Below are 27746 nucleotides of genomic sequence, written 5' to 3'. Positions count from 1 at the left end.
ATTAAATTGGAGATAATTTAGCTACCTATTCTAATTAGGACTTTAATTACAGTAGTGATTAATTAAATAACTAATTAGTTAATGACTATAAACCCTTTATTTAGTAGTAAACTGAAAAGGATTATTCAGTAAATTTGCCTGTCCCCCCTCCCATCCGTGCTTTTATATATAGTATAGATATAGATAAAGATCGACGTTTTCCTCCAATATCGACTAAAGGACTTCGCCCAAATTGAAAGGACACGAATAAAAACGTTTTGCCCAAAGAAAAATATCCCATCTAAATAGACTAAAACAAATCAAAAAGAGGCTTAGACTAACCTTTCAAAATTTCAGAGTTTAAATTAACTCTACAAAAGAAACGGAAGTATAGATTAATTTCGCAAATAAAAAACAAAACAAGAAACAAGAGTTTAAATTAACATTAGTTTGATATGTTTTTGCATAAACTCACTTCGAAAGCTAATAAACTACATGGTTCAAATAAGTGTTTATGAAATATTAAGCTTTCCAAGACCAAGATCCTCTTTGTAGAGTTTCCAACGCACATTAGCAAGTGCTAATTTCTCTTTGGCTCCAAGCCATTCACCATTGGACTGCTTGATTTCCCCTTCTAAGCCTCTCCATTCTTCAAGGTCTCTCGACGCTCCTTCATTTGCTTTCTGCAATTCAATCACAACATTCTTTTTTTGCATTTCTAAGCACTGAATTTCAGCTTGGAGTTTTGCTTGTTCTTCTGAAAACCTTGAGAATTTGTCCTCCAAAGCACTTAATTCCATTTGTCTTTGCTCCAATTTTCCATTAAGATCTACAGTTTTCCCTGCAAGAGATATTCTTCGAGCTGCCACAGTTTCTGCTATGGTTGAGGTATTCGCAATGCTCTCTCGAAATTCTGCCAAACGAGAAGCTAGATCCTCAAGAATTGTCTTCTCGTGTAAACTGTTAGCATGCTGAACGAGTGCAGGGATAATCCCCTCAATATTGTCGAAGGCATTAGCTTGTTGTATAGCCTCTAATGACATATTGAAGAACCCGAGCAGTGCTTCCTTCTGTTGATTCATAAAGTCAGGCCTACTTGCCTCGATTGACACTGGAATTCCAATGCTAGGAAATAAGTTTTGAGTCCTTGCCCGGCTTGAAATTTCAGTTAGCAGATTCTTAGAAATTTTCTGTACATCTGGGGAGGATGGTACAGGTTCAGAGGGAGCTGGATCCTGTCATAAATAGATGAACTTGACAAATGAGCTACGAGTTTGCATTATCTTGATTTCAATGGGCAATGAGTGGAGAGACCCGACATGTTTATAAATACTAGCATATCCTCACATGCAGTTGATATCCGATGTTAAAAATAAAGCAAATATGCCTAATAAAATGGGCAAGAGAATTACTTGAGGAACATTCTTTTTGTTGACAATAGTAGGAGGCAGAAGTGATTCCTTCGCAACTCCGTCGGTCTGACTCGGTGGTTCAACCATTGCTTTAGGTTCATGTACTTCCTTCTGGAGTAGAGGAACTTGATCTAGCGGCGTTTCAACTGCTAAATTAGGCAGATTCCGTTCATCCTTATTAATTTCCTCTGCAGGTTCAATCACAGAATAATGCACAACACTATGGACTTGAACCTCAGCTTCAACTGTAAGTGTATCATTCACTAGATAGCTTGCAGCAGCATCATTTAGTTTGCTAAGAGGAATGAAATATTTGAAACCCCAATCGCTTTCTGCTGCGTGGAATACATGTTGTGCATCTGATAAAAGCTACCAGTATTATTAGTATCCTTACGCGCATGATTTGCTACGAGTAGCAAATCATTCTAATCTTTTCACTAGCATCATTCCAAGTGGGGAGCAAATTTTATATAAAAAAACAATTATATATACCTTTTGTAAATGAAGTCTTTTTCCTTAATTGATTAATTATTGAGAGGCTAAATTTGACATCTCTGCTCCAACCATTTGGCAAACTTATTGAGTCGGCAACGTGTAGGTATATTGACAAATGATCCACATTGTTTCCTTTCGGGTAAATACACAAACGCCTGCGAATTTGCAGAGCCAGATGAAAATAGGCTGTATATATACATGCGATAAGATGAAAACTAAAATGAGATCAACCATGATTTCTACCATTTACATCTTTCGGCAATGAAGATGCCAGAATACAGATAGCTTGGAGTCAATTTGGAAAAGTTATGAATTTTCCATGTGAGTGTAGTTGAAGTAGAAACCTTCATATTCTCGGAGCTTTTGCATGCACCAACAAAATAACAATAGGTGTTACAAAATTATTAGATACAAGTACATCTAATTTATAGAAGGATTAACTCATTTTAAAGTCCCTCAACTTTATGGATTTTGTTTATCTGATCCTTAAACTTTTATTTAGGCTTATCTAATCATTTAACTTTATGTTTATTTATTTATCTGGTCTCTAAACTTTCATTTGAGCTTATCTAGTCCCTTAATTTTACGTTTTTCTTTATCTGATTCCTCAACTTTGTGTTTTTTTATTTACCTAATCTTTTAATTTTACATTTTTGAGGACCAGAGAAAGCGAAAAATTAAAATTCAGGGACATATCTATCTATAACAAATATAAAAGTGTATTCGCGAGGGGAACACTTCCATTCATGGACAAAAATACCCTCTACATATTTTATCCAAGTTGATATTCCTAATTGTGACATATAAGAATATTTGTGCTTAACAAATAGAAAGATAACATTCCTAATCCATAAAACAAACATATTAAAAATAATTATTGCAGTAGCTACCATTATGTATTAAATTTCCAATACTAAAAGGAATTGTGTAACAACTATCATTATTTAAATTCCTAATCCTAATAGGAATTACACAAATATATCACTATATATAAAAGAATATGACTAGTTTCATTAATATTAAATAATCATATTATAATATTTGTGTTAAAACTTTGATATTTTTTATATTTATTAGTTATTTACTATGAAAATAAGATAAATTTGTTTCAATCATATTATCATTTTTTAATAACAACAATATCAAAAATTAACTCTATTGTTTAATTCTGACTTTTTAACATTTCCAATAAAAGAAATTAAAATTTTATAAAATAATTAAACAAAACAAATAACAAAAATACAAGTCTAATAAAATTTAAATAATAATATATTATTAAAAAAATATACAATTATAATATTAAATAACGGGTCATATAGATATCGTTAACGTGCGTAGCACGTGACCAAAAAAACTAGTAAGACTAAATGGAAGTTGAGGAATCAGATAAATAAATATATAAAGTTAAAGGACCAAATAACATTAAATAAGAGTTTAGAGACCAGATAAATAAAGCTTATAAAGTTAAAGGACCTCAAAATGGGATAATCCTTTAAAGAAAAATTACATGGTAAAATCAATTACCACACTCCAAACCTCTTCGAAAATCTTTTAAAAATGTGAGGGACAACTTAGTTAATTAGACATTACTTCGGAGAGATTTTATAATTATCCCTTATAAAAACTTATTGAATTTATTTTTATTATTTTTATATATATAATATTAATTTAAAAAGAGTAAAATTGAATAATTTAAACATTTGTTGAAATTGTTTTTTTATTGTATATTTAATTTTAATGTTTACATTTTTTATCGTATGTACTGATTGTTTGATAAAACAATGTGTTGACCAATCAAAAACAGCAGTGCTGGCCAAATTAACTATTTAGTCCTGGCTAATTAGCCAATTCCGTCTTGAACTGAACTGGCTAATTAGCCAGGACCGAACGACTAAATTTTGTTCATCTATCTCTGAAATTCTATACATACATACAGTCCAAAGCCAACAAATAATGAAATTATAAATTTACAGTAAAAAGCTTACCTTCAAGCCGAACTCCGATGAACGATGCAGCGGCAGTTTTCAGATGAGCGGAGGAAGATTTAATTGATAAGAAAATTAAGTTGATATATAAGGGTGTATTTGAATAGCAATTTTTTTTATTTTTCTTATTAGCAGATGAGTCCCAAACGTAGTTGTTTTCGTGCTTCCTAAATGATGCCAATTAGGGGTTAGTGGTATGTGTAAGCATCTGAATCTGCCAATTATGGTACAGTTTTTAAACCCGCAGCATACTTAATCATTGATATGCAAGGAATATGAACTAATTCAGTTTATTAGTTTAGGTGGGTGAACTAATTCAATTGATTAGTTTGATAATAATTTGGGATAAGTTCAATTTGAAGGCTAATTATATGAATCGAAATAAGTGTTTACGAAATATTAAGCTTTCCAAGACCAAGATCCTCTTTGAAGAGTTTCCAACTCACATTATCGAATGCTACTTTCTCTTTGGCTCCGTGCCATTCCGCATTGGACTGCTTAATTTCCCCTTCCAAGCCTTTCCATTCTTCAAGGTCTCTAAATGCTACTTCATTAGCTTCATGCAATTCAATTGCAGTAGATTGCTTTTTTATCATTAAGCGCTGAATTTCAGCTTGGAGTTTTGCTTCTTCTTCCGATAGCCTTGAGAATTTGTTCTCCAAGGCAGTTATTTCCTTCTGTCTTTGCTCCAATCTCGCATTAAGATCTACAGTTTTTCCTGCAAGAGATATTCTGCGAGCTTCCACAGTTTCTGCTTTGGTGGTAGAGTTCGGAATGCTCTCTCGAAATTCTGCCAAACGAGAAGCTAGATCTTCAAGAATTGTCTTTTCCTGTAAACTGTTAGCATGCTGAACGAGTGCAAGGATAATCCCCTCAATGTTGTCAAAGGCATTCGCTTGTTGTATAGCCTCTAGTGACATATTGAAGAAACCGAGCAGTGCTTCCTTTTGTTGACTCACAAAATCAGGCCTAGTTGCTTCAATTGAAACTGGAATTTCATTGCTAGGAAATGATTTTTGAGTCCTTCTCCGACAAGAAATTTCATTTAGAAGATTCTTAGAAATTTCTTGTACATCTGGGGACGATAAAGCAGGCTCAAATGGAGGATCCTGTGGTCAATACAAAAACAACTGAGAGTTTGCAAAATCTTGATTATCCAAAATTCCCAATTTAAGTCTATATGCTACCTAGTATATTCCATCTGAAGTCAATGGGCAATGAGTGCAGAGTCACAACATGTCTATAAATACTAGCCGATCCTCACACACAATTGATACGCGATGATACCATTTAACTCTACTAGTGTTACAATAAAGCGCATATGCCAAACAAAATGGGTAGGAAAATTACCCGAGGAAGATCCTTTTCATGATCGACAATAATAGGAGGCGGAAGTGATTCCTTCACGATTTCTTGTTCGTTACTGGAAGCTCCAGCTTGAACTGCTCCTTCCGTCTGATTCAGTGATTTAGCAGTTAAAGGGATTATTATAGCAGTTGGTGGTTCAACCGTTGCTTTAGTTTCATGTACTTCCTTCTGGGATAGAGGAACTTGATCTACTGGTGTTTCAACTGCTCGCTTAGGCAGTTCCGGTTCATTTTTATTAACTTCCATTGCAGGTTCAATCACAGAATAATGCACAACACTGCGGACTTGAATCTCAGCTTCAACTATAAGAGTATCATTCACTAGATACCCTGCAGCAAGATTGTTTATTTCCCTAAGAGGAACGAAAGTTTCGGCACCCCAGTTAATTTTTGTTGCAGTGAATACACATTGTTGTCGATCTGAAGATGTGACTAGTATTATCAGTATATGCTTACGCGCATGATTTGTTAGAAGTAGCAGATGATTCTAAACGTTTCACTATCATGGAGTTCACGATGCAAGTATTCATAACGAGGCATCTGAGTTCTAAGTTGGAATATAGAAAAAAGAAACAAAGTACTGAACTTTCAATTATGCTAAAACATGTACCTTTTTTAATTGTAGACGTTTTCTGGAATTGATTAATTACTGACAGGCTAAGATCTATATTTCTGCTCCAACCATTTGGCAAACTTACTGAGTCAGGGACATCTAGGTACATTGACAAATGATCCACATTGTTTCCTTTCGGGAAAACACGCAAGCACCTGCAAATTTATACGGGCAGATGAAGATAGAGTTGTGCAAAACAAGAACATATGCTAAGATGAAAACTAAAATGAGAAGAAGCATGAGTTATACCATTTACATCTTTCGGCAGCGAAAACGTCAGAATACAGATAGCTTGTAGTCAATTTGGAAAAGTTATCAATTTTCCATGTGACTTTAGTTGAAGTAGAAACCTCCATATTCTCAGAGCTTTTGCATCATGCACCAACAAAATAGCAATAGGTGTTAAATATTACTTAAATGCAATACAAGTACAGCTAATTTATTTAATACTCCATGAAAAAATCAACCAGCATACTCCAAACCTCTCGGATAATCTTGAAAAAAAATCAAATTTTGGACGATTCCAATTAATATTTCACTAACTATAATGAGCAATTTGAGGTTTTTCTTTCTCAAGATGAGTAATTTTTCTTGACAAAGCAATGCATGAGATTATATGAAATGAAAACGAAGAATTAGATAGAGTATACACACCACACCTGCAATGATTGATCCACTGCTGGGTAAACCCTAGAGTTCAATGATCCAAGGAATAGTAACCTCACTTCACTTTTTTTCTTTTTTCTTTTTGAGAGGAACCTCACTTCACTTTAAAGGCAAAAGGCTCACATTAGCCTCTAGGGTCAAACTGAAAGAATTTATAAGACCCTAAGGTGAATGGACGGCCAATTAACCCCCCGTAGTTCTTCAGAATGGGTCTCTTAAATCCAAAAAGTTAACCCCGTCTATTATTCCGTCTGTCAGTGGCTATAATCTGACGTGTCATTAATTAACCCGCGCTAAGTAGTTGGAGAGTTGTGGTTTGGGAGTAAATGTGAAATTCAAAAAGTACAGAAATTTATTTGCTTCTGAATCGAATATTCTTCCAACTCAGAAACGACGAAGGTGACCGTGGTGGTGGGCCTCTGAGAATAACTTTGTTGATTAAAGCTTGAACAGGTATGTTTATTTTTGATTTTAAAATATGGGTTTGCTGAGATGTCTGTCAATACATGAATAGTTGACTGATAATGGGGATTTAGGGTTTTCTAGGGTTTTTTTATTATTATAAATTTTGGGGATTGAAAACGTTGATTTAAAATAGTTTTTAATTGCTTTCTTTCCGTTTGATAATTTCTGAATTTAAAAATTGGGTATTCTAGGGTTTCTTTCATATCGTGCACAGTTGAGTGAAAATTGGGGATTTAGGGTTTTCTTATTTTTTGCTGTTATGGTGATTGAAAATGTTAATTTTTGTTGTAATTAATTGCTTTATTACATGTGTTCATGGCAGTATGCTTGAGTCCATTGATGTGCATTTTCACTATGGTGGAACATGGATTAGCAATCCAGAATTAGAGTACAGTAATGGCTTGGTAGAGACAAAGTTTAGATTTGACCCAGATTATATGTCAATTAATAATATCAAGCTTAAATATAAAGATGATTTAGGGTTTCCTCATGTGGATAGGATTTTTTTATCTTAAACCTGGAAGAAGTTTAAGTAATGGGCTAAGATTGATTCAAAGTGATTATGAGATTAGGAAGATACTAAATTCACTACATTTAGAGGGGGAAATTCACTTGTATGCTGATCATGATGTCAATGAGCCATATTATGCAGAAGAAGTGTTAGTGTTGCCTTATGAACCCCTTGCTGAAAATGAACCTTCTAATGAAAATGCCCCCCCTGCTGATAATGAACCATTTCCTGAAAATGAACCCCCTACTGAAAATGACCCCCCTGCTGATAATGAACCTTTTCCTGAAAATGAACCCCCTACTGAAAATGACCCCCCTGCTGATAATGAACCATTTCCTGAAAATGAACCCCCTACTGAAAATGACCCCCTACTGATAATGAACCATTTCCTGAAGGGGTAGAGGCTGAAGAGGGAGATGAAGGGGTAGAGGCTGATGAGGGAGATGAGGGAGATAATGAAGGGGTAGAGGCTGAAGAGGGAGATGAGCAATCTGATGAATGTGAAAGTGAGTATTTTGCTTCTGATGACCTAGGTTCTTATGATGAGCATAGTTCCAGTGACAGTGAAAAAGATGAGGCATTGAGGAGGAAGAGTAGGCATCCTGGTTATAAAGAAAAAGGCCCATATCCATTTTTCTGTCTGGGCTTAACTTTCTCAAGTCCAAAACAAGTGAGGGAGGCAGTGGCCAAGTATGCTGTAGCCCTAGGAAAACCTTTAACATTTAAGAGGAATGAGTCCAGTAGACTTAGAATTATTTGTGGGCCAGATTGTCCATTTTTGCTGTATGTTGCTAGGGAGAAGTCTGAAGATAAGCTTATGGTCAGAACATACTTGGATGAGCATCAATGTGGGAGGGTGTATGTAAATCCTAGGTGCAGTTACAATTTCTTAGCAAGCTATTTTGAGAAAAGGCTTACACAATATCCAGAAACAAAGATTCCAGATCTGATAAAGATAGCAAAACGGGAGCTAAGGGTCAATGTAAATTACTCCATGTGTAAAAGAGCAAAAAGGAAGGTCATGACACAGCTTGCAGGTAACTATGTGTTAGAGTATGAAAGATTGGAAGCATATGCAGCTGAGGTGAAAAGGACCAACCCTGGAAGTGCTTGTGAGCTGCAACTATGTCCAGACATGTTGCAACAAGGAAGAAGGGTATTTTGGAGGATTTTTGTATGCTTTGAGGCATGCAAAACTGGCTGGTTGAATGGATGCAGGCCTATTATAGGTCTAGATGGGTGTTTCTTGAAGGGAAAGTGTAAAGGGCAGCTTCTTTGTGCTATTGGAAAAGATGGAGATAATCACATGTTTCCAATAGCATGGGCTGTTGTGGATGTAGAAGACAAGATAAATTGGAGATGGTTTTTAGATTGGTTGATTGTTATGCTAAATCTCAGAGATGGGACTGGAATCACTCTTATTTCTGATATGCAGAAGGTTTGATTAACTTTACTATCATTATTTCATTAGTTTATGCATTAGTTTATTATTAGTTGTATGTTCATGTTAGTTGTGGCTGTTTATGTTTGTTAGGGACTGGTACCAGCTATCAAGGAGGCTCTCCCTGAAGCAGAGCACAGGTGGTGTGCTAGACATGTCTACGCTAACTGGAGCAAAGATTGGAGGGGAAGTCAGCTGAAGGAGAAATTTTGGATTTGTGCCTGGAGCACCTATGAAGAAGATTTCAAGGAGAACTTGAATAATATGGCTAAAGACCATGGAGAGTTAGCAGTGAAGGACTTGATCAGATATGATCCACAATTCTGGTGCAAGGCATATATTAGTGGCAGGTGCAAGAGTGATATGATAGACAATAATGTCTCTGAGACTTTCAACTCCTGGATCCTTCGTTGCAGAGACAAACCAATCATATCACTGTTAGAGGCAATCAGAAAGAAGGTCATGACAAGATTTGCAAAGTATAGGGGAAGTGAGCAGAAATGGCATACATCTTTCTCACCAGCCTGTATTGAAGTGTATGAGGCCAATTTGGAGATCAGTGCAGAATGTGACATTCTGTTTAATGGACACACAGAATTTGAAGTTAGTCATGGAGAGGAGCAGCACACAGTTGCAATTGACAAAAAAACATGTACATGTAGGGCATGGGATATTACTGGAATTCCATGCCCTCATGCCATCTGCTCAATATACAAAGCCAAGGGAGTGCCTGTGGAGTTCATATGCAATTGTTATAACAAGGTAATGTTCAATAGGGCATATGAAAATCCTATGCATCCAGTGAGGGGACTTAAATTCTGGAGATGTGTTGATTATGCAAAGACTGAACCACCCCCTTTTAAGACACAACCTGGAAGGCCAAAGACAAAGAGGGTGAAAGCAGGCCATGAGACTACTAAGCTTCCTGTTACTGGAAGAATTGGCAGAAAGGGTGGCAACATAACCTGCAGCAAGTGCAAACAAATTGGTCATAATAAGAAATTTTGCAAGGCACCAGCAACCACTGCTCCTCCAAATGCACCTGCAACCACTGCTCCTCCAACTGCACAAGCAACCACTGCTCATCCTTCTGCAAGTCAGCCAACACCAAGTGGTGCATCACAAACTTGGAGTCAGCATGTTGAACCAGCTTTTGCAACTCAGCCAGGTGGAGTTCCTGTGGAATGCCACAGCATTTTTTTGAGTGGATTTGATGGGATGTTGTCTGATAATGCCTCTCAGGTATGATTAGTTTATGGTTTCTCATTTATTACTTGTTTATATTTTAAGTTAACAACAATTTATGACAGGATGACATACAAGGGCAAGAACAAGTTAAGAGAAAACCTGGCAGGCCAAGGAAAGTAAAGAAAAATCCAGTTCTAGCAAGGCACTATGCAAAAAAGTTTAAAAATGCAGAATCAAGTGGTGTGGGACTTAACTTTGACCAAAATACTTTTCATGTAAGTTAATATTGTATGGATTCAGTATTGGTTCTGTGGTTTGGCTATGTTCTGTGGTTTGGCTATGTTCTGTGTTTTTTATTATTTCAAACTGTTTGCAGGGCTCATTGAAAGAAAAGCAGGTTATTGACCCCAACCAATGCTCAGCTGCTCCTGAGAAGGAATCAGATGCATGGACATTCAGACATGCAATGCCTCAGCCTATTAGGCCATCTTCCAAGACAACAAGTGATCTAAACAAGTTGAGGAAAATCAGCTTCAGGGCAGAAGGAACTGGGCCAGGAGACTTAGGCTTCACAGCCTCTAAAAAAGGACTAACTTGGATGGGAGAATCTGCAATTTCAGGCAGCCAGTTAGAGGTTCAGAGGGAACAGATGATTGGATCACAGTTTAGAGCCAGTTCTTCTAATGTGGGGGGTACTTCACAATCATCTGAACCACAGTCAAAATGATATGGATATTGTAGGATGTATTTTGCTTATTTTGTCTCTTAACAATGGTTATCAGTAATTGTAGAGAGGTTAGCAGGTTAGCATGCTGTTTAAGCATTATAGTATGTATTTTGCTCTTTTGGTAATCCAACATTGGTGAACAATGTACTTTCAACCATATTTATGCAAGCTATGATATTAGCATGTTGTTTTGCAAATACTAAGTAAGCTGCCTGTTACAATGTACTTCATTAATTTCGAAATGTCGATAACAAAATTACAAGCTGCAAATTCTAAGCAATACAATCATAAACTGCTAACTTTTAGTAGAAGCTGCAAACTTTAAGCAATACTATCTCAATGAATCCCTAATACAACAGAATAGAAATCATAAAGGTGGCAACAGTTATGTAGAATGCATATTTGTACATAGTCTTCTTCATGCGCAAATCTTTGATTGTTTTTTCAGTCCTTATGTTGTCCTCCTTTAACTCATCAATCAACTCTTCTAACCCCTGCAGATGAGAATCTCTATTCAAGTTTATCAGCCTATTGACTTCTCTCCTCAGCTCATTCTTTTCCTTATACAAAGCATTGATCACAACCTTGGCTCTATGGCTCATGACAGGGTCAATCCAATTGAAAGAACCACATCCGCCAACCTAGTATACACAATTAGGAGAAGATAACCAACAAAATTAGTCCATTCAATTGAATTAGGATAAACTAAACAACAATTTTGCGTTCATAACCTGGACTTTTTACCTGATAATTGCGACATCCATAAAATCTTCTACCTGGGTTCGTCACCTTCCAAGCTGTATACAGTACAGTCATATCCCCACATTCACATAATGTTGCAGGAGGTATGGAATCATGTCGAAGAACTGAGCTTTGACCTGTTGTTCCATCAGACGTTGTAGAAGATGAAGCCATTAATCGGTTTTGAGAAGGATTGAGGTGTCAATTTTGGATTTCAATTGATTTTAGGTTTCAAAATCAGAAATTAGGGTTCATCATTTATATAAATGACGTTTTGTAATTTCAGAGAAAGGGAAATACACGTCATTAATGCAACGGTAACATTTTTTAGGGTTATAATGTAACTGACAGACGGAATAATAGACGGGGTTAACTTTTTGGATTTAAGAGACCCATTCTGAAGGACTACGGGGGGTTAATTGGTCGTCCATTCACCTTAGGGTCTTATAAATTCTTTCAGTTTGACCCTAGGGGCTAATGTGAGCCTTTTGCCTCACTTTAAATTAACGAAATTTGAAACATTAAATTGGCACCTTTTTGACAAAAACAAATGTCTTATTTTATTGGGAAAAGGTTTGTTTTTACCCCTGATATTTACGTTGAAGTATGGATAAATTTCTCATGACAAATTTGTCTTAAATATACTCTTAAAGTTTTAAAAGCAGTGTTAACTCTCTGTTTCATAAAAAGGGTATTAATTAAATCATTTTAAAAGTTCTAAAATTATATTATCTGCTACGAGAGACATATTTCAAATAAAAATATAAAAAATTTGAATTTTTTGTCACTATTTTGGCCAGTCTTACAAATACAGTTGTATCTTTTTCTCACCTTTGCAAATATAATCTTACAATTCACCCTCATCTTCTGAAGTAATCTTACAATTTGACTTTTTAAATTTTTTATCATGAATTTTGGCGTGATTTGTAATTGTAACACGAACTTTACTTATTAATGACAGTTGTCAACTTTCATGTTTTGACAAATCTGAACACCGAATTAAAAAAACGTTGACATGGACATTGTAATATACATGCACGTCAGCATGATTGTTTTTCAATGATTAGTCGGTATTCAAACCAAAAAATAAAAATTGGTAACAGACATTATGAAATTTTAAAGTTCGTGTAGTAATTACAAAATCACGCTAAAATTTGTGAATTAATTTACAACTAATCCTATAATTTTCTATTAAAGAAAATATGATGTTTTTCTTTAGATTTAAATATCCAAATTTCGGGAATTGTAAGTTTATAATACTATTGTGAAAGTGCAACAAGGATCAATCACAATAGCCAAAGCGATACTATACGAGTGATGTTGTTCAGAGAACAGGACTCCAACTTAGGAGACTCGAAATTTTCACGTTCGGCTATTTTAAAAAATTAAACAATTGTAAACACTTTATAAATATGGTAATTTACACTTGTAGGGGGCGGTTTTAACCGACCTACAAAGAAAAAACCGTCCCCTAATGTGTAGGGGCGGTTTGTAGGGTTGGTTATAACCGCACCTACAATGGAAAAAAATCCTATGTCTACATTTTTTTCAAAAAAATTTCGTCGAGGAGGGTCGGCACCCCATCATCCTCCCCCCAGATGTTGTTTTAGAAAGAAAGTAGTGTTATAACTATTAGATTGAAGTTAAAGAAGCTGTGTAAGTGAAGAAGGGTGTTACAAGATGTAGGATTACGAAAAGTGTTTGTTTTTGTTATAACTTGCATTTAAAACTTTTTGTAATAGTATGCCATAGGATGACGTTTTTTATAATTCAAACTCATTTATCTGCTACTTAGAGTAAAAAAAGAAAAGACACACCATATATCTACATTGATTTTTCTTTTTTATAATTGATATACAGTCGACCCTCTGATAATTAATATACACGGTGGATTAAAAATTTATTAATTATTAGAATTATTAATTTATTAAATTTATATAGAAAAATTATAAATTATGTTTTAAAGCATTTGTAGACTTAATATTAATATTATATTATAAAAAAATCAACTAATTAAATACTTTACAATCACTCAATATAAAAAGAAATAATATTATATTCACTTTAATAAATACTAATTTGATATTAAACAATAAAATAATTATTAAAAAATTATATTTATAAAGTAAAGTAATTTTTAATATCTTTTTATATTAGGGTTGCTTCATATTCTTTTACTTACTCAACTAATAACTTTTTTTGAAATTTTATCAAATGAACAAAAAAGTCTTAATTCGATAGTTTTTCAGCTTCCACCTTACGAATCAAGGTTTATGTTGCACGAAATAAATCACCAATTATTGTATTTTTTTATTACTTCTACTGTGTCATTATCTTCATCCTCTTCATTTTTATTCTCATCCTCTAAGGCAAGTAATTTTTCATCTGATAAGTTTCCATGAACAATATTTTCATCTTGCACATCAATAAATTGTTCCACACTCATTATATTCCTCCTCTTCATTAAATTAAGTGTTGAATAATAATTTTATATCCTACAGATAAATTAAATAATTTATTATATTTATATATAAATATATATTCTATTAAAAAGACTCTCTAATAATTAATATACATATAGAATATGATTTAAATTTTATTAATTATTAAATAATAGAATTATTAATTATCCGACGTGGAACGAAGTTGGTTTCCTCAATTTTCTATTAATTATTAGAATTATTAATTTATAGAATATTAATTATCAGAGGGTCAGCTGTAGTTTTTTATATATATATATAGTTAGGAAGGGAAAAGTACTTGTGGGATGAATTAAGAGAAAAATTAATAAGTAACCTACATGGCTATAATTAATTAGATTTTTACTGTTGACCAAAAAAAAGTTGATGACATATTTTTTAAGTTTTCAAATTGCACAAATAACTTTATAATATTTGAGGATTACTGTCAACTATAAAAAAGGAAAGAAGTGGCTACAAGAATCAAAATCTCCTACAAAATCTCAAAGCATAAATATAGAGCAATTAATATTCAAGAATATTTAATAATCTTTAATTATATTAACTGATACTTTGAATTATATGCCATAAACGGCATAAGGGAAATCAAAAAAATAAAATGATTAAAAAAATGAAAACAACAAGCATTTGAGAAACAAAAAAAATCCAGCAAAATAAGAAATTCATCAACTCATCATAAACAATCAACAAATATGAATACACAATATAAATTCATTTATTTGTAAAAAAACTGATATATTGTCAGTTTACATGTAGTTAACCATTAATAAATTAAATTTAATAAAAAACTATTAACATCATAAAATCATTTTTAGATAAATCTAACAATAATATATCATAAAATTAACAGTACACCAAATTAGTTAACTGTCAGCTAACCAGTAGTCACTTATTAGTTAACTTTTAACTAATAAAAAAAGATAATTAACATTATGTATTCATGTTTTAAATAACCAACACAAGTATAGTTAACTAATAGTTAACCGTTATGAAACATATAATTACCCCCCTAATTATTTTTAAAATTATTCAAATATAACAAAAAAACAACTGAACATCAAATTTTAATTATTTTAAAATAATCATACGTATAAAAATAATTGTTAGTTAACTATTAGCCACATGTTAATTAACTGTAATTAAAAAAAAATTATCAATATATATTCATGTTTTATATAAAAAATCATATAAAATTAGTTAACTCTTAATTAAGCATTAGAAAACATATAGTTAACCTTAATTATTCTTACATCATTGCTAATATCCCAATTACAATAAAAAAGGCAACAGCTGCCAGCCACCTCGCCTTCATTCATCGTTCGCTTTCGTTCATCGTTCGCCTATCTTTGTCCCACTCCAACGACTGCTTTCTTTGTTCAACTCAAACCGCCTTCGTTCATTGTTTTTTTCATCAGTTTGACAGAAAAAAACTGCAATATAAAAAATAACAAAGACGATTCAAAAACTTTAGAAAATACTTGCAGAATTAAAATTTACCAAAGTTAACTATTACTATATTAAAAAATAAGATTATTGATATATCATTAGTACACCATTGGTTAACAAACAAAAAAATCAAGTTATAAAATTACAAATCAAAAATTGTTGTTGCGTCGCGGATCTGATCCCCGATTCCGATTTGTTAATTATGGCGACAAGAGGTCCTTCATTTTTCTGTAAAATAAAAACACTGGTTAACTGGCAGTTTACACATAGTTAACCATTGGTTAACTACATCTAATAAAAAATGATATTGACATCATAAATTCTTGAATTCGAGATCATTTGTCAAAATCACCAACAAACAATTCAAAAATATCCTTAAAAATATATTATAAACAACATAGTAATTAACAATAGTCTGCAATGATGCATACAAATTCATTCACAACAAAAAGCAATAACAACCAAACAAGACAACAAACAACATTGCATATATACATAGAAATAGATCAAAAAACAATAGTAAATAAGATAAAATATATTAAAAAAAAATACCTTGACAGCAATAACCATATCAACAACAGCCATATCCTTTCGATTATCAATGATATTCAAATCTTCGAAACCGCTATCATCATCTTCTTCCCGATTAAGAACTTTATGGTTCTTTTGCCGTCAATTTTTTTTATTTAGAAATTGAAAGTTTTTTAGTAGACAAATATTTTGCCAAAACCTAATTTTGAACATTATGAAATTAATTTTCTTCTAAATTCAAATTGAATGAGAAGTTTCAGTGAATGGGATAATGGAGAGAATAAGTGGAGAGAATAAATCGGAGAAGGTTTGTCAAAAGGATTTTGTTTGTTGGGAAAGATTTGGTAAATGAGAAGATTGAATTAATTTCGGAGAGAATCTAGGAAAGATCAATCACAAATGGTAACATGCAAGGAAATCTTGGTTGACACGGAATAATGACTTTGTATTTTGACAATTAAATATTTGTATTTGTGCAAAGGAATAATCGTAAATTCAAATTCAATTTTTTGAAACCGTAAAATGTTAAATGGGTTTTTGTCAAAGTAATATTGAGATTAATTAGGTCCAATACAGTATCTAGGCTAATTTACTCATGAATTAAACTCACGAACCTTACCAGCTTGATGCTCGGCCTTATATCATTTGAAGTTAACGACTCGTTGGTATAATTGATATAGTTAATAGTTAAAAAGGTGTTGTTTTTTATCCTAATCTTCTTCTTTTTTTCTTCTTTATTTTTACTTTGTCAATGTTGCAAGTGATATTTTTATCATTTTTTTCTATTTGATTGTTTTTGTTTTTCTTAAGTTTTTAATGTGTAGTACAATCTCTCCAACTTTCTATATACTATCAAGAAAAAAAAATTCCTACAGCCCGGGTAGTAGGAAATTCCTGCAGTCTGCGATGTGTCACCATAACAGGCTGCCACGCCTTGCTTAATTTTGTTTATCTTTATCTGGTTAATTAACCCTTTAATACCGGTTAAAAGATCATATTAGTTCTTCAGTTTATTATGATTAATAACTTTCATTATTAAACTTGTCATTCAACTTAATAAACAGACCTGCACAAAAAGAAAATTTTTCGGTAATAAATTCTAAAAGTTAGATTATGTTCTTCTTCTTCCTTTCTTTCCTCCTATTTTCACTACCAAACAAAACATTTTTTCATAGCAATACCCAAAAATTAGTGCACTTCACCACAAAACCACATTATATCAAAGCCACAGTTTATCTTTAAGAGTTTAAACTTATATAATTTAATTTTATTATATGCTCCACTGCTAATGCAAATTCTTTGAAATTTGTTTTTTATGGTATTTGGTATTATGTAATTTCTGGATATTGCTATGAAAAAATGTTTTATGTTTGGTTGAAAAGTGGAGAAAGAAGAAACTAGTTTCTACTTTCAGATTATATGTCTCTCATTATTGATTATTTTGAAAACAAAAACAACGACAATTCAAAATAATCTAATCAAGAACAAAAACAATAAGAAATAGAGAACATAAAAACAAAAAACAAGATCTAAGAAAAAGTTCTTTTATTCAATGAGAGGTCAACAGAGGATACAATTATTCCAAATAATTTAACGTTTCATCTTTCAAAAGAAAACAAGTCTTCTTCTTTCTTTTCTACTATTTTAAAGAAAATGGGTTCACCTGTCTTGCACTTCCTTTATTTGTGAAAAGTTATAACTAGTATTAAAAGGTTAACTAACCAGGTAAAGAGAAATAAAAATAAGCCAGACGTGGCAGCCTCTTAGGGTCACACATCGCAGGCTGCAGGAATTTCCTACTACCCGGGCTGTAGGAATTTTTTTTTCATCTATCAATTACTCTATGCCCATTCTGATTGGTGAAAAAATCACACAGTAATTTAATAAATATTTTTTTTATCTTCTTAGTCTTTTGACATAATGAATTCTCCATACTTCATTAAAAAAATATTATTTCAAAATATGTTAACTGAAGATGGTAGAAAAGAAATTGAAATGTACAAATTTTCAATTAAAATAGGACAAGCGGATGCAAATTTTTGACTAGTTAATAAGTGTGTTATAGAAAATTTGTGGGGGAACCAAATTACTAATCTTTTCCTGCTATATCATGCTAAAGAAAAAGTAGAAATGAACTGCTACAATTAGATTAGTCAAGCGCACAGTTATGAAGCACAAGTTCTAGTTCCATAACTATTTTGCATAAGTTCACTTTGAAAGCTGATAAAACTACATTAACCAAATATTTACAAAATATCAAGCTTTCCAAGACCGAGATCCTCTTTGAAGAGTTTCCAACGCACGTTAGCTAATGCTAGTTTCTCTTTGGCTCCAAGCCATTCCGCGTTGGACTGCTTAACTTCCCCTTCTAAGCCTCTCCATTCTTCAAGATCTCTCGATGCTCCTTCGTTGGCTTTCTGCAATTCAATAGCAAGGGAATTCTTTTGGGAAAGATGCTCCTCCTTTTGTATCATTAACCGCAGAATTTCAGTTTGGGTTTTTTCTTCTTCTTCCGAGAGCATTGAGAATTTGTCCTCCAAAGCAGTTATTTCCTCTTGTCTTTGCTCCAATCTCGCCTTAAGATCTACATTTTTCCCTGCAAGAGATATTCTGCGAGCTTCCACAGTTTCTGCTATGGTTGTAGAGTTTGGAATGCTCTCTCGAAATTCTGCCAAATGAGAAGCTAGATCTTCAAGAATTGTTTTCTCCTTTAAATTGTCAGCATGCTGAATGAGTGCAAGGATAATCCCCTCGATATTGCCAAAGGCATTAGCTTCTTGTATAGCCTCTAATGACATATTGAAGAACCTGACCAGTGCTTCCTTTTGTTGACTCACAAAGTCAGGCCTCAATCCTTCAATTGAAACTGTCATTTCATTGCTAGGAGAGGATTTTTGAGTCCTTATGCGGTTTGAGATTTCAGTCAGAAGATTCTTTGAATTTTTCTGCACATCTGGGGAGGATAATACAAGCTCGGGGGAAGGATCCTATCATCAATAGATTAATTGAGCAAATGAGCTATACGAGTTCACAAAATCTCCATTATCCCAAATTATCAATATAAGGTCTATTTACTGTATGTGTATTCTATTTATAATCAATATGCAATGAGTGGAGAGACCCAACATGTTTATAAGTTATATAACTAGCATATCCTCACAGGCAGTTGATATGTGATGATACCATCTAATTCTACCAATATTAAAATATACCAGACAAGCCTAATAAAATGATTAAGAAATTTACCTGAGAAAGATCCTTTTTGTCGACAATGGTAGGAGGCGGAAGTGATTCCTTCACAATTTCTTGTTTGTTAGTGGTTGCTCCACTTTGAACTGCTTCTTCAGTGTGACTAAGTGGTTTAGCAGTTAAAGGAGTTACTATAGCATTTGGTGGTTCAACCGCTGCCTTAATTCCATGTACTTCCTTCTGGCGTAGATTTTCCGGCGTTGAAAAGCACTTTTGATATTTTTTGATGTGACAACTCAGAGGATCTTGATCTAGTGGTATTTCAACTGCTCTCTTGGGCAGTTTCGGTTCATCTTGATTAACTTCCTTTGCAGATTCAATCACAGAATAATGCACAACACTGCGGACTTGAACCTCAGCTTCAACTCTAAGGGTATCATTCATAAGGTACCCTGCAGCAGGATTGTTTATTTTGCTAAGAGGAATGAAAGATCGGCAACCCCAACCGCTTTCATTTGCAACGAATACATGTTGTCTATCTGAAAATGCTACTAGCATTATTAGTATGCTTATGCGCATAACTTGTTAAAAGTAGCAAATCATTCTAAACTTTTCACTACCATGAAGTTTACTATGCAAGTATTCATAATTAGCCATCTGAGTTCCGAGTCGGGTTATAGGCAAAAAAGATAAAGTTCAGAACTTTCAATGATGCTAAATCATGTACCTTTTGTAACTGTAGACTTTTCCTTGATTTGATTAATTACTGACAGGCTAAAATGAGCATCTCGGCTCCAACTATTTGGCAAACTTTTTGAGTCAGCAACGTGTAGGTATATTGACAAATGATCCACATCTTTTCCTTTCGGGTAAATACATAAACACCTGCGAATTTGTACGCAGATGAAAATAGAGTTGTGCAAAACAAGTACATATGAATGAGAAGAACCATGCTTCGTACCATTTACATCTTTCGGCAATGAAAACGTCGGAATACAGATAGCTCGTAGTCAATTTTGAAAAGTTATCAATTTTCCATGTGACTTTAGTTGAAGTAGAAACCTCCATACTCTCAAAGCTTTTGCATCATGATTCATGCACCAACTAGCAATAGGTGTTAAAACTTATTAGATACAGCAAGTACAACCAATTTATTGAACAATTACATGGTAAAATCCAGTACCATACTCCAAACCTCTCGGAATAAACTGATTATCTCATACAACCGTTACGCCATGAAATTTTTACAAGAATTTTTTTATCAAATAATATTCCACATTGCTAACGCACTATTGGTTTGTGAATGACATAGCGCAACAGTTGTGTTGTATGATTTTCCATAGTAAAATCTTCAAAAAATAAATCAAATATTGAACAATTTCAAATAATTTTCACTTTCCGAAATGACCAATTTGAGGTTTTTCTTTCTCAGCAAAGGTAATAATTATTCTTAACAAAGCAATGCATGAGAATATATGAAATGAAAACGAACAATTAGATAAAGCATACGCACCTGCAATGATTGATGAACTGTTGGGTAAACCCTGGAGTTTGATCGAAGGAATTAAAACCTCACTTCACTTCAAAAGGATTTTTTTTTTGTCTTAGAAACGTTAAATTTGGCACCTTTTTGGAAGCCTCTTTTTTTATTTTGACAAAAAAAATTCTTATTTCATTATGTTATTTGTATAAAACACATTTTGCATTTTTTTGATTAAGCATCTATCTACTATATATATATAAAGCAGGATATTTTTTCCAATGGTTTGAGAAGTTGACATTTGGCACATTTTTATTGGTTATCATATTTCTTTTTTTTCTAATTTTACTAATATTATATTAATTGATGATATATAATTTATCAATCTTATTTATGCACCAATTAATTTAATATGGACATTGAAACTAATATGGAAATAATTAATTGATAACATAATTTTACTATGGAAACAATTCCATATTAATGACTTTTGGCAAAAAAACGTGAAACTAATTTTTTAACCTACCAAATATTTTTTTCACTAGATTGACTAATTATATATTTGGTAATAGTTTCAAAAACTAATCATATATTTGGTAATCACAAAAAAGAATTAGAAATAGTATTTGGAAATATTAAGGTAATTAAATGTCATTAATTAAAATATTAGCTAAGAGAAGTTACAAAACAATAGTATTTGGAAAGATTTTTTTATTGTAAGTCAACAATTACTATAGTAACAACACAAATATTAAATTGCTAACAAAAACGTTACAGATCTTTATTATGGTCTCTAATTTTATATTTCTAACCTTTTCTATGCAATGTATCTATAAGTAGCATGGATTTTAGAATGGAATTTTCAACCTTAAATTTCTTTATAGGCTTCATTCACAAGTCTATTTTTAACTCAATTTTTTTTAGATTGCATATTTCTGAATTGGTTTAATCTCAAGCAGTCACTTGATGGATGAAGAGAACATTAAAAATCTGAAGTGGCTAGAAATACTCAAGTAAGTTATATTTGCTTAACTTAGTTATATTTGAAATGTAATGGTGATTTTAGTTTTGTTTGTCTGTTTTTTCTTCTAATAGTTAGAAATAAATTCGGATGGTTGTGGAAGAGGTCAAGTCGTATTTTATCTAATTGAAAAGGTAGAACTACTAATTGTTAAACTTTTTCTATGTACATTCAATCTTGAATTATAATATTGAATTTTTGGTGCATACCATATTATCATGTTGCAGTACTTTCTTATAAGGTTGGAATGGTAAATCTTTAGAGACGAGAATAATGGATAACTATTTTAAAGGTACATCTTTGTTCATATATAAGTTTATGTTTGAATTTTGATGTTTTACCTAATAAATTCATGTACCCTTTCATTCCCAAGCCTTATGCGGATGTTGACTTCTTCATATTTGAATTTAGACAAGTTTGTTCATGGTTTAGTGTTAAAAGTTGGGTTTGATTATGATACATATATTTTGTTTTCCTACTCCTAACTATTCTTTGTTATTTATATGATCTTTCTATCATTAATGTTTAACGGATCCAACTATGTGAACGGACATTGCTACGAGTTTTTTCTATGAACATCTCCATTTTACGAGGTAAATGAGCATTTTATTTTTATCGTATATTTGACGCATGTAACCAAAGGTTAAGATAATAATATTTTTATAATTTGTTTTTTTTGCGATGGTGAATATAATTTTTTGAAATATTTTTATGGAATGAGATATACTAACGTTTTATTTTTTTCCTACATAATTGCAGGATATTCTTACTGAAGATTTCTAATTTTTGTTGTATAATAAGTTGTTAATTTTATTTTTAGTGTTTGGTGGTTCTAATAATTCTTATGTCAAAATAATAATTATTTATTTATATTTTTTAAATTGGATTTGGCCATTACATCACCAAACTGGAGTTTTAGTTTTCTTACCTATAGTATTATTTTTAGACTTTTCATTATTAATTTAGTATCTTAAGCTATGATCATGTGGCAATAATTCGTAATTGAATATTAGTAAAAAACTACTTTCCATTTGTAAGTTTTTTATATTTTAATTTATTAGTGACGTTACTTTTTAAATTCACGGCTATAAAATTTACCAATGGCTTTGATTTTGATGTTTTTAATCTATACCATTTTTTTATTGTTTGTTTCTATTATATACATATATTAATTAGATAGCTAACCAACATAAATATATTAAGTTTTAATAATAAATATTGTATTTTAAAGTTATAGTATATATCACAGTTGTTGTCTTGTTGAAGAGGAAAAAATAAATTTTTTTGTTATGGAATTTAGAAAGCGAAAGTGAGAAAAAACATGCAAAATTGTATTGACTACAATTATAGTATCTCGTATGTTATATTGTTTTTTTAAGGAACTGTTTTTTCTTTTCGATTTGTGGGTTCAAATTCTTCTCACAAGCGATCTCCCTCTCTAATTATATATAAAAAATTGATCTTAAAACATGTACAATATTTATTACTCTAATTATTTAGATATGATAAATCTTTTATGGAATAAAAATATATTTCTAAAATTAAGTATTGATATTCAAAGATTAATTAAAAAAATAGGTTATTTAATACATATACCATGAAAAAAAACTAAAATATTAAATATAGAAATATTATGTTAATATATGAAGATATTTATAATTATTTATAGATAACAAAAATATTAATAACGAATAACATCAAAAAAAAACTAAATATAAATCGTGCAACTATTTTTATAAACAAAAATTAAAATTTGTCATTTAAAAAATAAAAGATGTTCATATAATATTATATTACTTTTAGAATTAAAATATCTGTTTTTTTATCATTGAAAAAGTTATTGGTGAGAACTAGATGGACAAAAAAGAAGCTAAAAATATGTTATGATGGCAGATTTTAAAATTCAAGGTAATATTTTTCTATTTGGTTTCACTTTATTCTTTATTTATTGTTGTATCCAAATAAAATAAAATAAAATAAATAAACATAAATAAATAAATGCTAATTACAATGTAAAAACTAAAAATTAAAGACAAACAATAAAATAAAATAAAAATCGTGCAACGCACGGGTTAAAGCTAGTTTAAAATATGACATACCACATTCCAACCTTTTTAATGTTTTATCTTATATTTCATTGTCGTTTTGGTCGTATTTTGTACTAAAACATGATGTTGTTTTGACCGTTTTAATTAACTAAAACGGTATTAAAAAAGGCATTATAAAAGATTGAATTTTTTGTTACAAATTTTTAAATTTTAAAAGCACTAAAATTTGAAATTTTATATACCAATAAAGTTAATTTTTATTACCTGTAAGTTTAGGTCCAAAATAGTGTTTCTCTTCAATTTTAAAAAGTTACTATTTTATCTTTATTTGTATGTTTCAGTTAACTGAAACCCCTTAAAAAATTGAAATTTTAGTTTCAAAAAACTCAAATATAAAAGAGAAAATATTTTAAAAAAAATTCTTAAAAAACAGTATTCCGTAAAAAATTTATGGGGTAATAGTAATTAACAAATAACCTATTTCATTTTATTTTTTGACATTTTTATTTGTAAAAAAAAAATCCCTTCTTTACAATTTACATAAACAAAAGCGACCATTTTAATAAAAAGGACATTGAACGACATGTCGGTTAGAGACTGATATAAAACAAAACATCCAAAGAAAACCTTTTCTTTCCTCTTTCTATCTCTCTCGATCAAAATTAGGGTTTCAAAAGCCCTATCAAAACCCTAATATCACATACAGAAGCGCAAATAATTGAATAAGAAAAGATGGGAGGCAAATGTCCAAGCAGGAAAGTAAAGAAGAGGAGATACTCTCACAAAACAGCTCGCCGCACCAAATTCGAACTTAAAGATATCCTTTTTTATTACTACTGTTAATTTTTTTAGCAATTCGTTGATTTTCAATTTTCTGCAATCTGTTATGTTATTCCTTGACATGAAATTTCTTTTTGGGTCACGTGACGATATGGTGTATGATGAGCTACATAAAGGTGATACCGAGAAGAAAGCATTGCCGATTGATGAGGATTTGCCTGGAATGGGACAATTTTATTGTTTACATTGCGAGTAAGTCTAATTTTCTTGATTTTTGGTTTGTTTTAAGTGAATTGTGGTTTTCAATTTTTCGTTAGGTTGCTTTATTTGTGAATTATTGATTGATTTTGTTTTTTGTGTTTGTTTTTTTGGGATGATTTCAGCCGATATTTTGCAAATGTGACTGTGAGGGATGATCATTTTAAGTCAAAACGACACAGGAAACGGTAAGCTTGTTTTGAACTTGTTTAGTTACTACTTGTGCTTTTGAGATTATAAAGTTTTGTTTCTTATTGGAAAGGTTTGTTCTGGTTATTTGTATCTAGCATGCTTTTTTGCGTTAAAGATAAGTCTGTAATAATGTAATTGCGTGTGAGGGTTAGGCGAGTAGCTTAGTTTCTTTTATGGTAATGTGAGTCCTGTAGGCATATTGACCACCTGTGATTTTATAGAGCATTCCATTAATAATTTAGAATGCAAACTACCTATACTTTCCCATTGTGCAATTACATGATTAGCCTGTGGTTAAATAGCTAAACTTGCTTTGGAAGGAGGATCTTGATGGAAATTGATTTAGGAACCAATTGGGTGGGAGCATTCCTCATCTAGCCATGAACTGCACCAAGTGTTTGATTCCTCTTCTTTAGATAAATGATTAGCCTTGCAACTGGGAATTGATTGGATTGTATCATGCTCTTTCTAGACAAAGGGTATATAATTTTTTTTTACATTGTCTTCTTTATGTATGTACAAAACAGTTTTCCCTTTTCTTCTTTGACCAAATGGTTGGCCTTGAAACTGTATCGTGCTATGTGAATACTTGAATTGCTATTGTCCCACTCAAATACAATGAGCACTTAGTTTTTTTATTGTTTTATCATATTAAGTAATCTAGCTTCAAGATAAAAAAAAGCCGTAGTTGGTTAGGCATACAACTTATATTGGAGAGCTTGGTCGTGTCAAAACTATCATAGACAAATTGAGGAAATTTGACTTGGATCTAGCTTCCAATTTATGTGTCAAGTGACAGCTAAAATACATCACTTCCATGGAGATTTTTTCGTCTTATGTTACATTTGCATATTGCAGGGCGAAGCTGATGATGGGATCTGCACCACACACACAACTTGATGCCGATTTAGCTGGTGGGATGGGTATGCCAGATAATGGTCCTAAGCTTATGTCTGTATGAACATTATGTTTGGTTTTGTTTCTTTAATTAGTATATGTTTAGAGTGAACTGAGCTGAGAGCAGCCACTTGATGCTGTGAGAATGGTCTATGTAAGGTCAATTGCTTGTATTGCTGGAAAAGTAATGATAATCAATTTTGTCTTCCCTGTTATGTATTCTTTTGCCTTTATGCTCGATACATTCACATCTGGTCATACTATTATTTCTCATCATTTTTGCACCCAAGTCTACTGTGTATTACTCCCTCCGTTCCAAATGGCAAAGTGGAGAATTGTTTAGGGACGGAGGGAATATTAGTTATCATTTTTTTAAAATTCACAATGTCGGATATGTAGACCTGTGCAATGGGCTGTGTATCTGCCTGGCAATGATTGACTTAGGCTTGGATACTTAATTTTTCTATCAAGTCTGGCCCAAGCTCGAGAGCTAGCATAGAATTTAATTAATGGGATGGACTTGGATGAGAAATGTTATGTTCAAAGTGTATTTGGGCCAGGATTGTGAAAGAGTCGGGTTCATTGAGTCTGATCTAAGCCCGGCTTATGATCAGGTATGGCCTAACACCCATTTCGGAATGTTTTTCTTTAACAGAAACTGCACTACTATGATCAACATGTATCATCATTTGAATATAGGTCTGTATGAATTATCAAATATCTTACTTTTATGGTCTCTGGACTGTATTTTTCTATCCAATGGTTGTGTTATGAAATTTATTTGGGTTAGGCTGCTCATTATTGGATTGGGGTGGGGTTGGGTTGTAGATGAATTGAGCTATTCATGAACAGTTCGACGTTTGGCTCGACAAGTGTTCGGTTTGTGGTCGTTCAAATTAAACGAACCTAGTTCGAGTTTGATTTTATGTTCATTTTGTAAAACAAGTTGAATGTGAACATAACAGTGTTAGATTTGTAGATTCTAAAAGCTAAAAAAGGGTATCTTGGGCAATTTCAATAATTGGGTTCATTGATATTCGTGGTATAGTAGATGCTATCACACATATAATCATATTCAATTCGAGGGAATTGTTTGATCTTAAAGGATCTTCTATAATTTCGCATGTTTATGGATTGGATTCAGTCAGCGTCACGACAATAATTAAAAGGAAGGAGTGACCCGGGAGCGAACTCTTTCCACGTTGTTGGGAAATCCATTGAAGAGATGGAACTAGAGTCCTTAGCCTGGCGGGGCGAAGCGGTGTGTGACTTCCCCACTCTGGACAGTCTTTGATAAGATAGATCTTCTTCATCCTCTGATGAAAGAGTGAAAGTTTTACGTTTACGAATAAATCGATTAAGAGTTTGTAAACAAACTCGATTAAGAGTTTGATAAAGAGTTCACGATTGGCTCATATGGCAACTCGTAAGAATTTGCGAACTAGTTAGTCATATTTAAATTAAATATAAAATATTTTTTTAATACATTAGAACTATTTGTTTTAAACAAAATTGCACGGTCTTGATTAAAAAAAGAGGCAAAGCTATGAAGTTTTCTCATTTCCATTTCTGAGCATTTTAAATTTTCTGTTTATTATTTATTATAAAATCTCATATTTTATTGGAACATTATCCATTTGTGTTCGTTCGTTTAACCACAAAACGAATGAACATGAGCTGAACACGAACTGAACATAAACATTATAAATTTTAAATGAACCGAACATGAATGTCCTATTCAAAGGTTGAACGGACATGAATTGAATATGAACACCTTATTTATGTAAGGAGACGAACATGAACTTTTTATTCAAAACTCAAAACACGAACCGAA

At 32.2% G+C, this 27746-nt stretch overlaps 3 protein-coding genes and 1 long non-coding RNA gene across 4 annotated transcripts; 1 reads left to right on the top strand and 3 right to left on the bottom strand.

The window, feature by feature from the left end:
- Window positions 1-387: 387 nt before the first annotated feature.
- Window positions 388-6648, bottom strand: LOC126678491 (uncharacterized). The gene is made up of 9 exons (XM_050373385.2): window positions 6511-6648; window positions 6101-6217; window positions 5849-6006; window positions 5222-5658; window positions 4264-4980; window positions 2130-2281; window positions 1884-2041; window positions 1392-1750; window positions 388-1214 (listed from the first exon to the last, which is right to left on the bottom strand). Exons 2-9 carry the CDS (start codon window positions 6205-6207, stop codon window positions 492-494), a joined length of 2811 nt encoding a protein of 936 aa, XP_050229342.1. The 5' UTR covers window positions 6208-6217; window positions 6511-6648; the 3' UTR covers window positions 388-491.
- An 8668-nt stretch (window positions 6649-15316) lies between these two features.
- Window positions 15317-16318, bottom strand: LOC126676417 (uncharacterized). The gene is made up of 3 exons (XR_007640283.2): window positions 16069-16318; window positions 15663-15744; window positions 15317-15500 (listed from the first exon to the last, which is right to left on the bottom strand). It is a non-coding gene; the product is annotated as an uncharacterized LOC126676417 (long non-coding RNA).
- Window positions 16319-18172: 1854 nt separating this feature from the next.
- LOC126676408 (uncharacterized) lies at window positions 18173-20882 on the bottom strand. The gene is made up of 5 exons (XM_050370597.2): window positions 20750-20882; window positions 20198-20340; window positions 19964-20121; window positions 19294-19775; window positions 18173-19034 (listed from the first exon to the last, which is right to left on the bottom strand). Exons 2-5 carry the CDS (start codon window positions 20302-20304, stop codon window positions 18294-18296), a joined length of 1488 nt encoding a protein of 495 aa, XP_050226554.1. The 5' UTR covers window positions 20305-20340; window positions 20750-20882; the 3' UTR covers window positions 18173-18293.
- Window positions 20883-24436: 3554 nt separating this feature from the next.
- On the top strand, window positions 24437-26117 carry LOC126676466 (uncharacterized). Its single transcript, XM_050370676.2, has 4 exons — window positions 24437-24602; window positions 24709-24817; window positions 24949-25011; window positions 25874-26117. Exons 1-4 carry the CDS (start codon window positions 24518-24520, stop codon window positions 25974-25976), a joined length of 360 nt encoding a protein of 119 aa, XP_050226633.1. The 5' UTR covers window positions 24437-24517; the 3' UTR covers window positions 25977-26117.
- Window positions 26118-27746: the final 1629 nt, after the last annotated feature.

This window comes from Mercurialis annua, linkage group LG4, assembly GCF_937616625.2.
Source record: "Mercurialis annua linkage group LG4, ddMerAnnu1.2, whole genome shotgun sequence".
Lineage (NCBI taxonomy): Eukaryota > Viridiplantae > Streptophyta > Magnoliopsida > Malpighiales > Euphorbiaceae > Mercurialis > Mercurialis annua.
The sequence above is the reverse complement of the archived record's forward strand: the minus strand, read 5'-3'. Positions and strand labels throughout refer to the sequence as shown.

What these genes read in the sequence shown, in the direction of transcription:
- LOC126676466 (XM_050370676.2), top strand. Translation starts at nt 24,518, where the DNA reads ATGGGAGGCAAATGTCCAAGCAGGAAAGTAAAGAAGAGGAGATACTCT. An exon ending in CACCAAATTCGAACTTAAAG is followed by an intron (nt 24,603 to 24,708) that starts ATATCCTTTTTT and finishes TTTTTGGGTCAC; the next exon opens with GTGACGATATGGTGTATGAT. An exon ending in TTTTATTGTTTACATTGCGA is followed by an intron (nt 24,818 to 24,948) that starts GTAAGTCTAATT and finishes GGATGATTTCAG; the next exon opens with CCGATATTTTGCAAATGTGA.
- LOC126678491 (XM_050373385.2), bottom strand. Translation starts at nt 6,207, where the DNA reads ATGGAGGTTTCTACTTCAACTAAAGTCACATGGAAAATTGATAACTTT. An exon ending in GCTGCCGAAAGATGTAAATG is followed by an intron (nt 6,007 to 6,100) that starts GTATAACTCATG and finishes ATAAATTTGCAG; the next exon opens with GTGCTTGCGTGTTTTCCCGA. An exon ending in AACGTCTACAATTAAAAAAG is followed by an intron (nt 5,659 to 5,848) that starts GTACATGTTTTA and finishes TCACATCTTCAG; the next exon opens with ATCGACAACAATGTGTATTC.
- LOC126676408 (XM_050370597.2), bottom strand. Translation starts at nt 20,304, where the DNA reads ATGGAGGTTTCTACTTCAACTAAAGTCACATGGAAAATTGATAACTTT. An exon ending in AAAGTCTACAGTTACAAAAG is followed by an intron (nt 19,776 to 19,963) that starts GTACATGATTTA and finishes TAGCATTTTCAG; the next exon opens with ATAGACAACATGTATTCGTT. An exon ending in ACAAAAAGGATCTTTCTCAG is followed by an intron (nt 19,035 to 19,293) that starts GTAAATTTCTTA and finishes TATTGATGATAG; the next exon opens with GATCCTTCCCCCGAGCTTGT.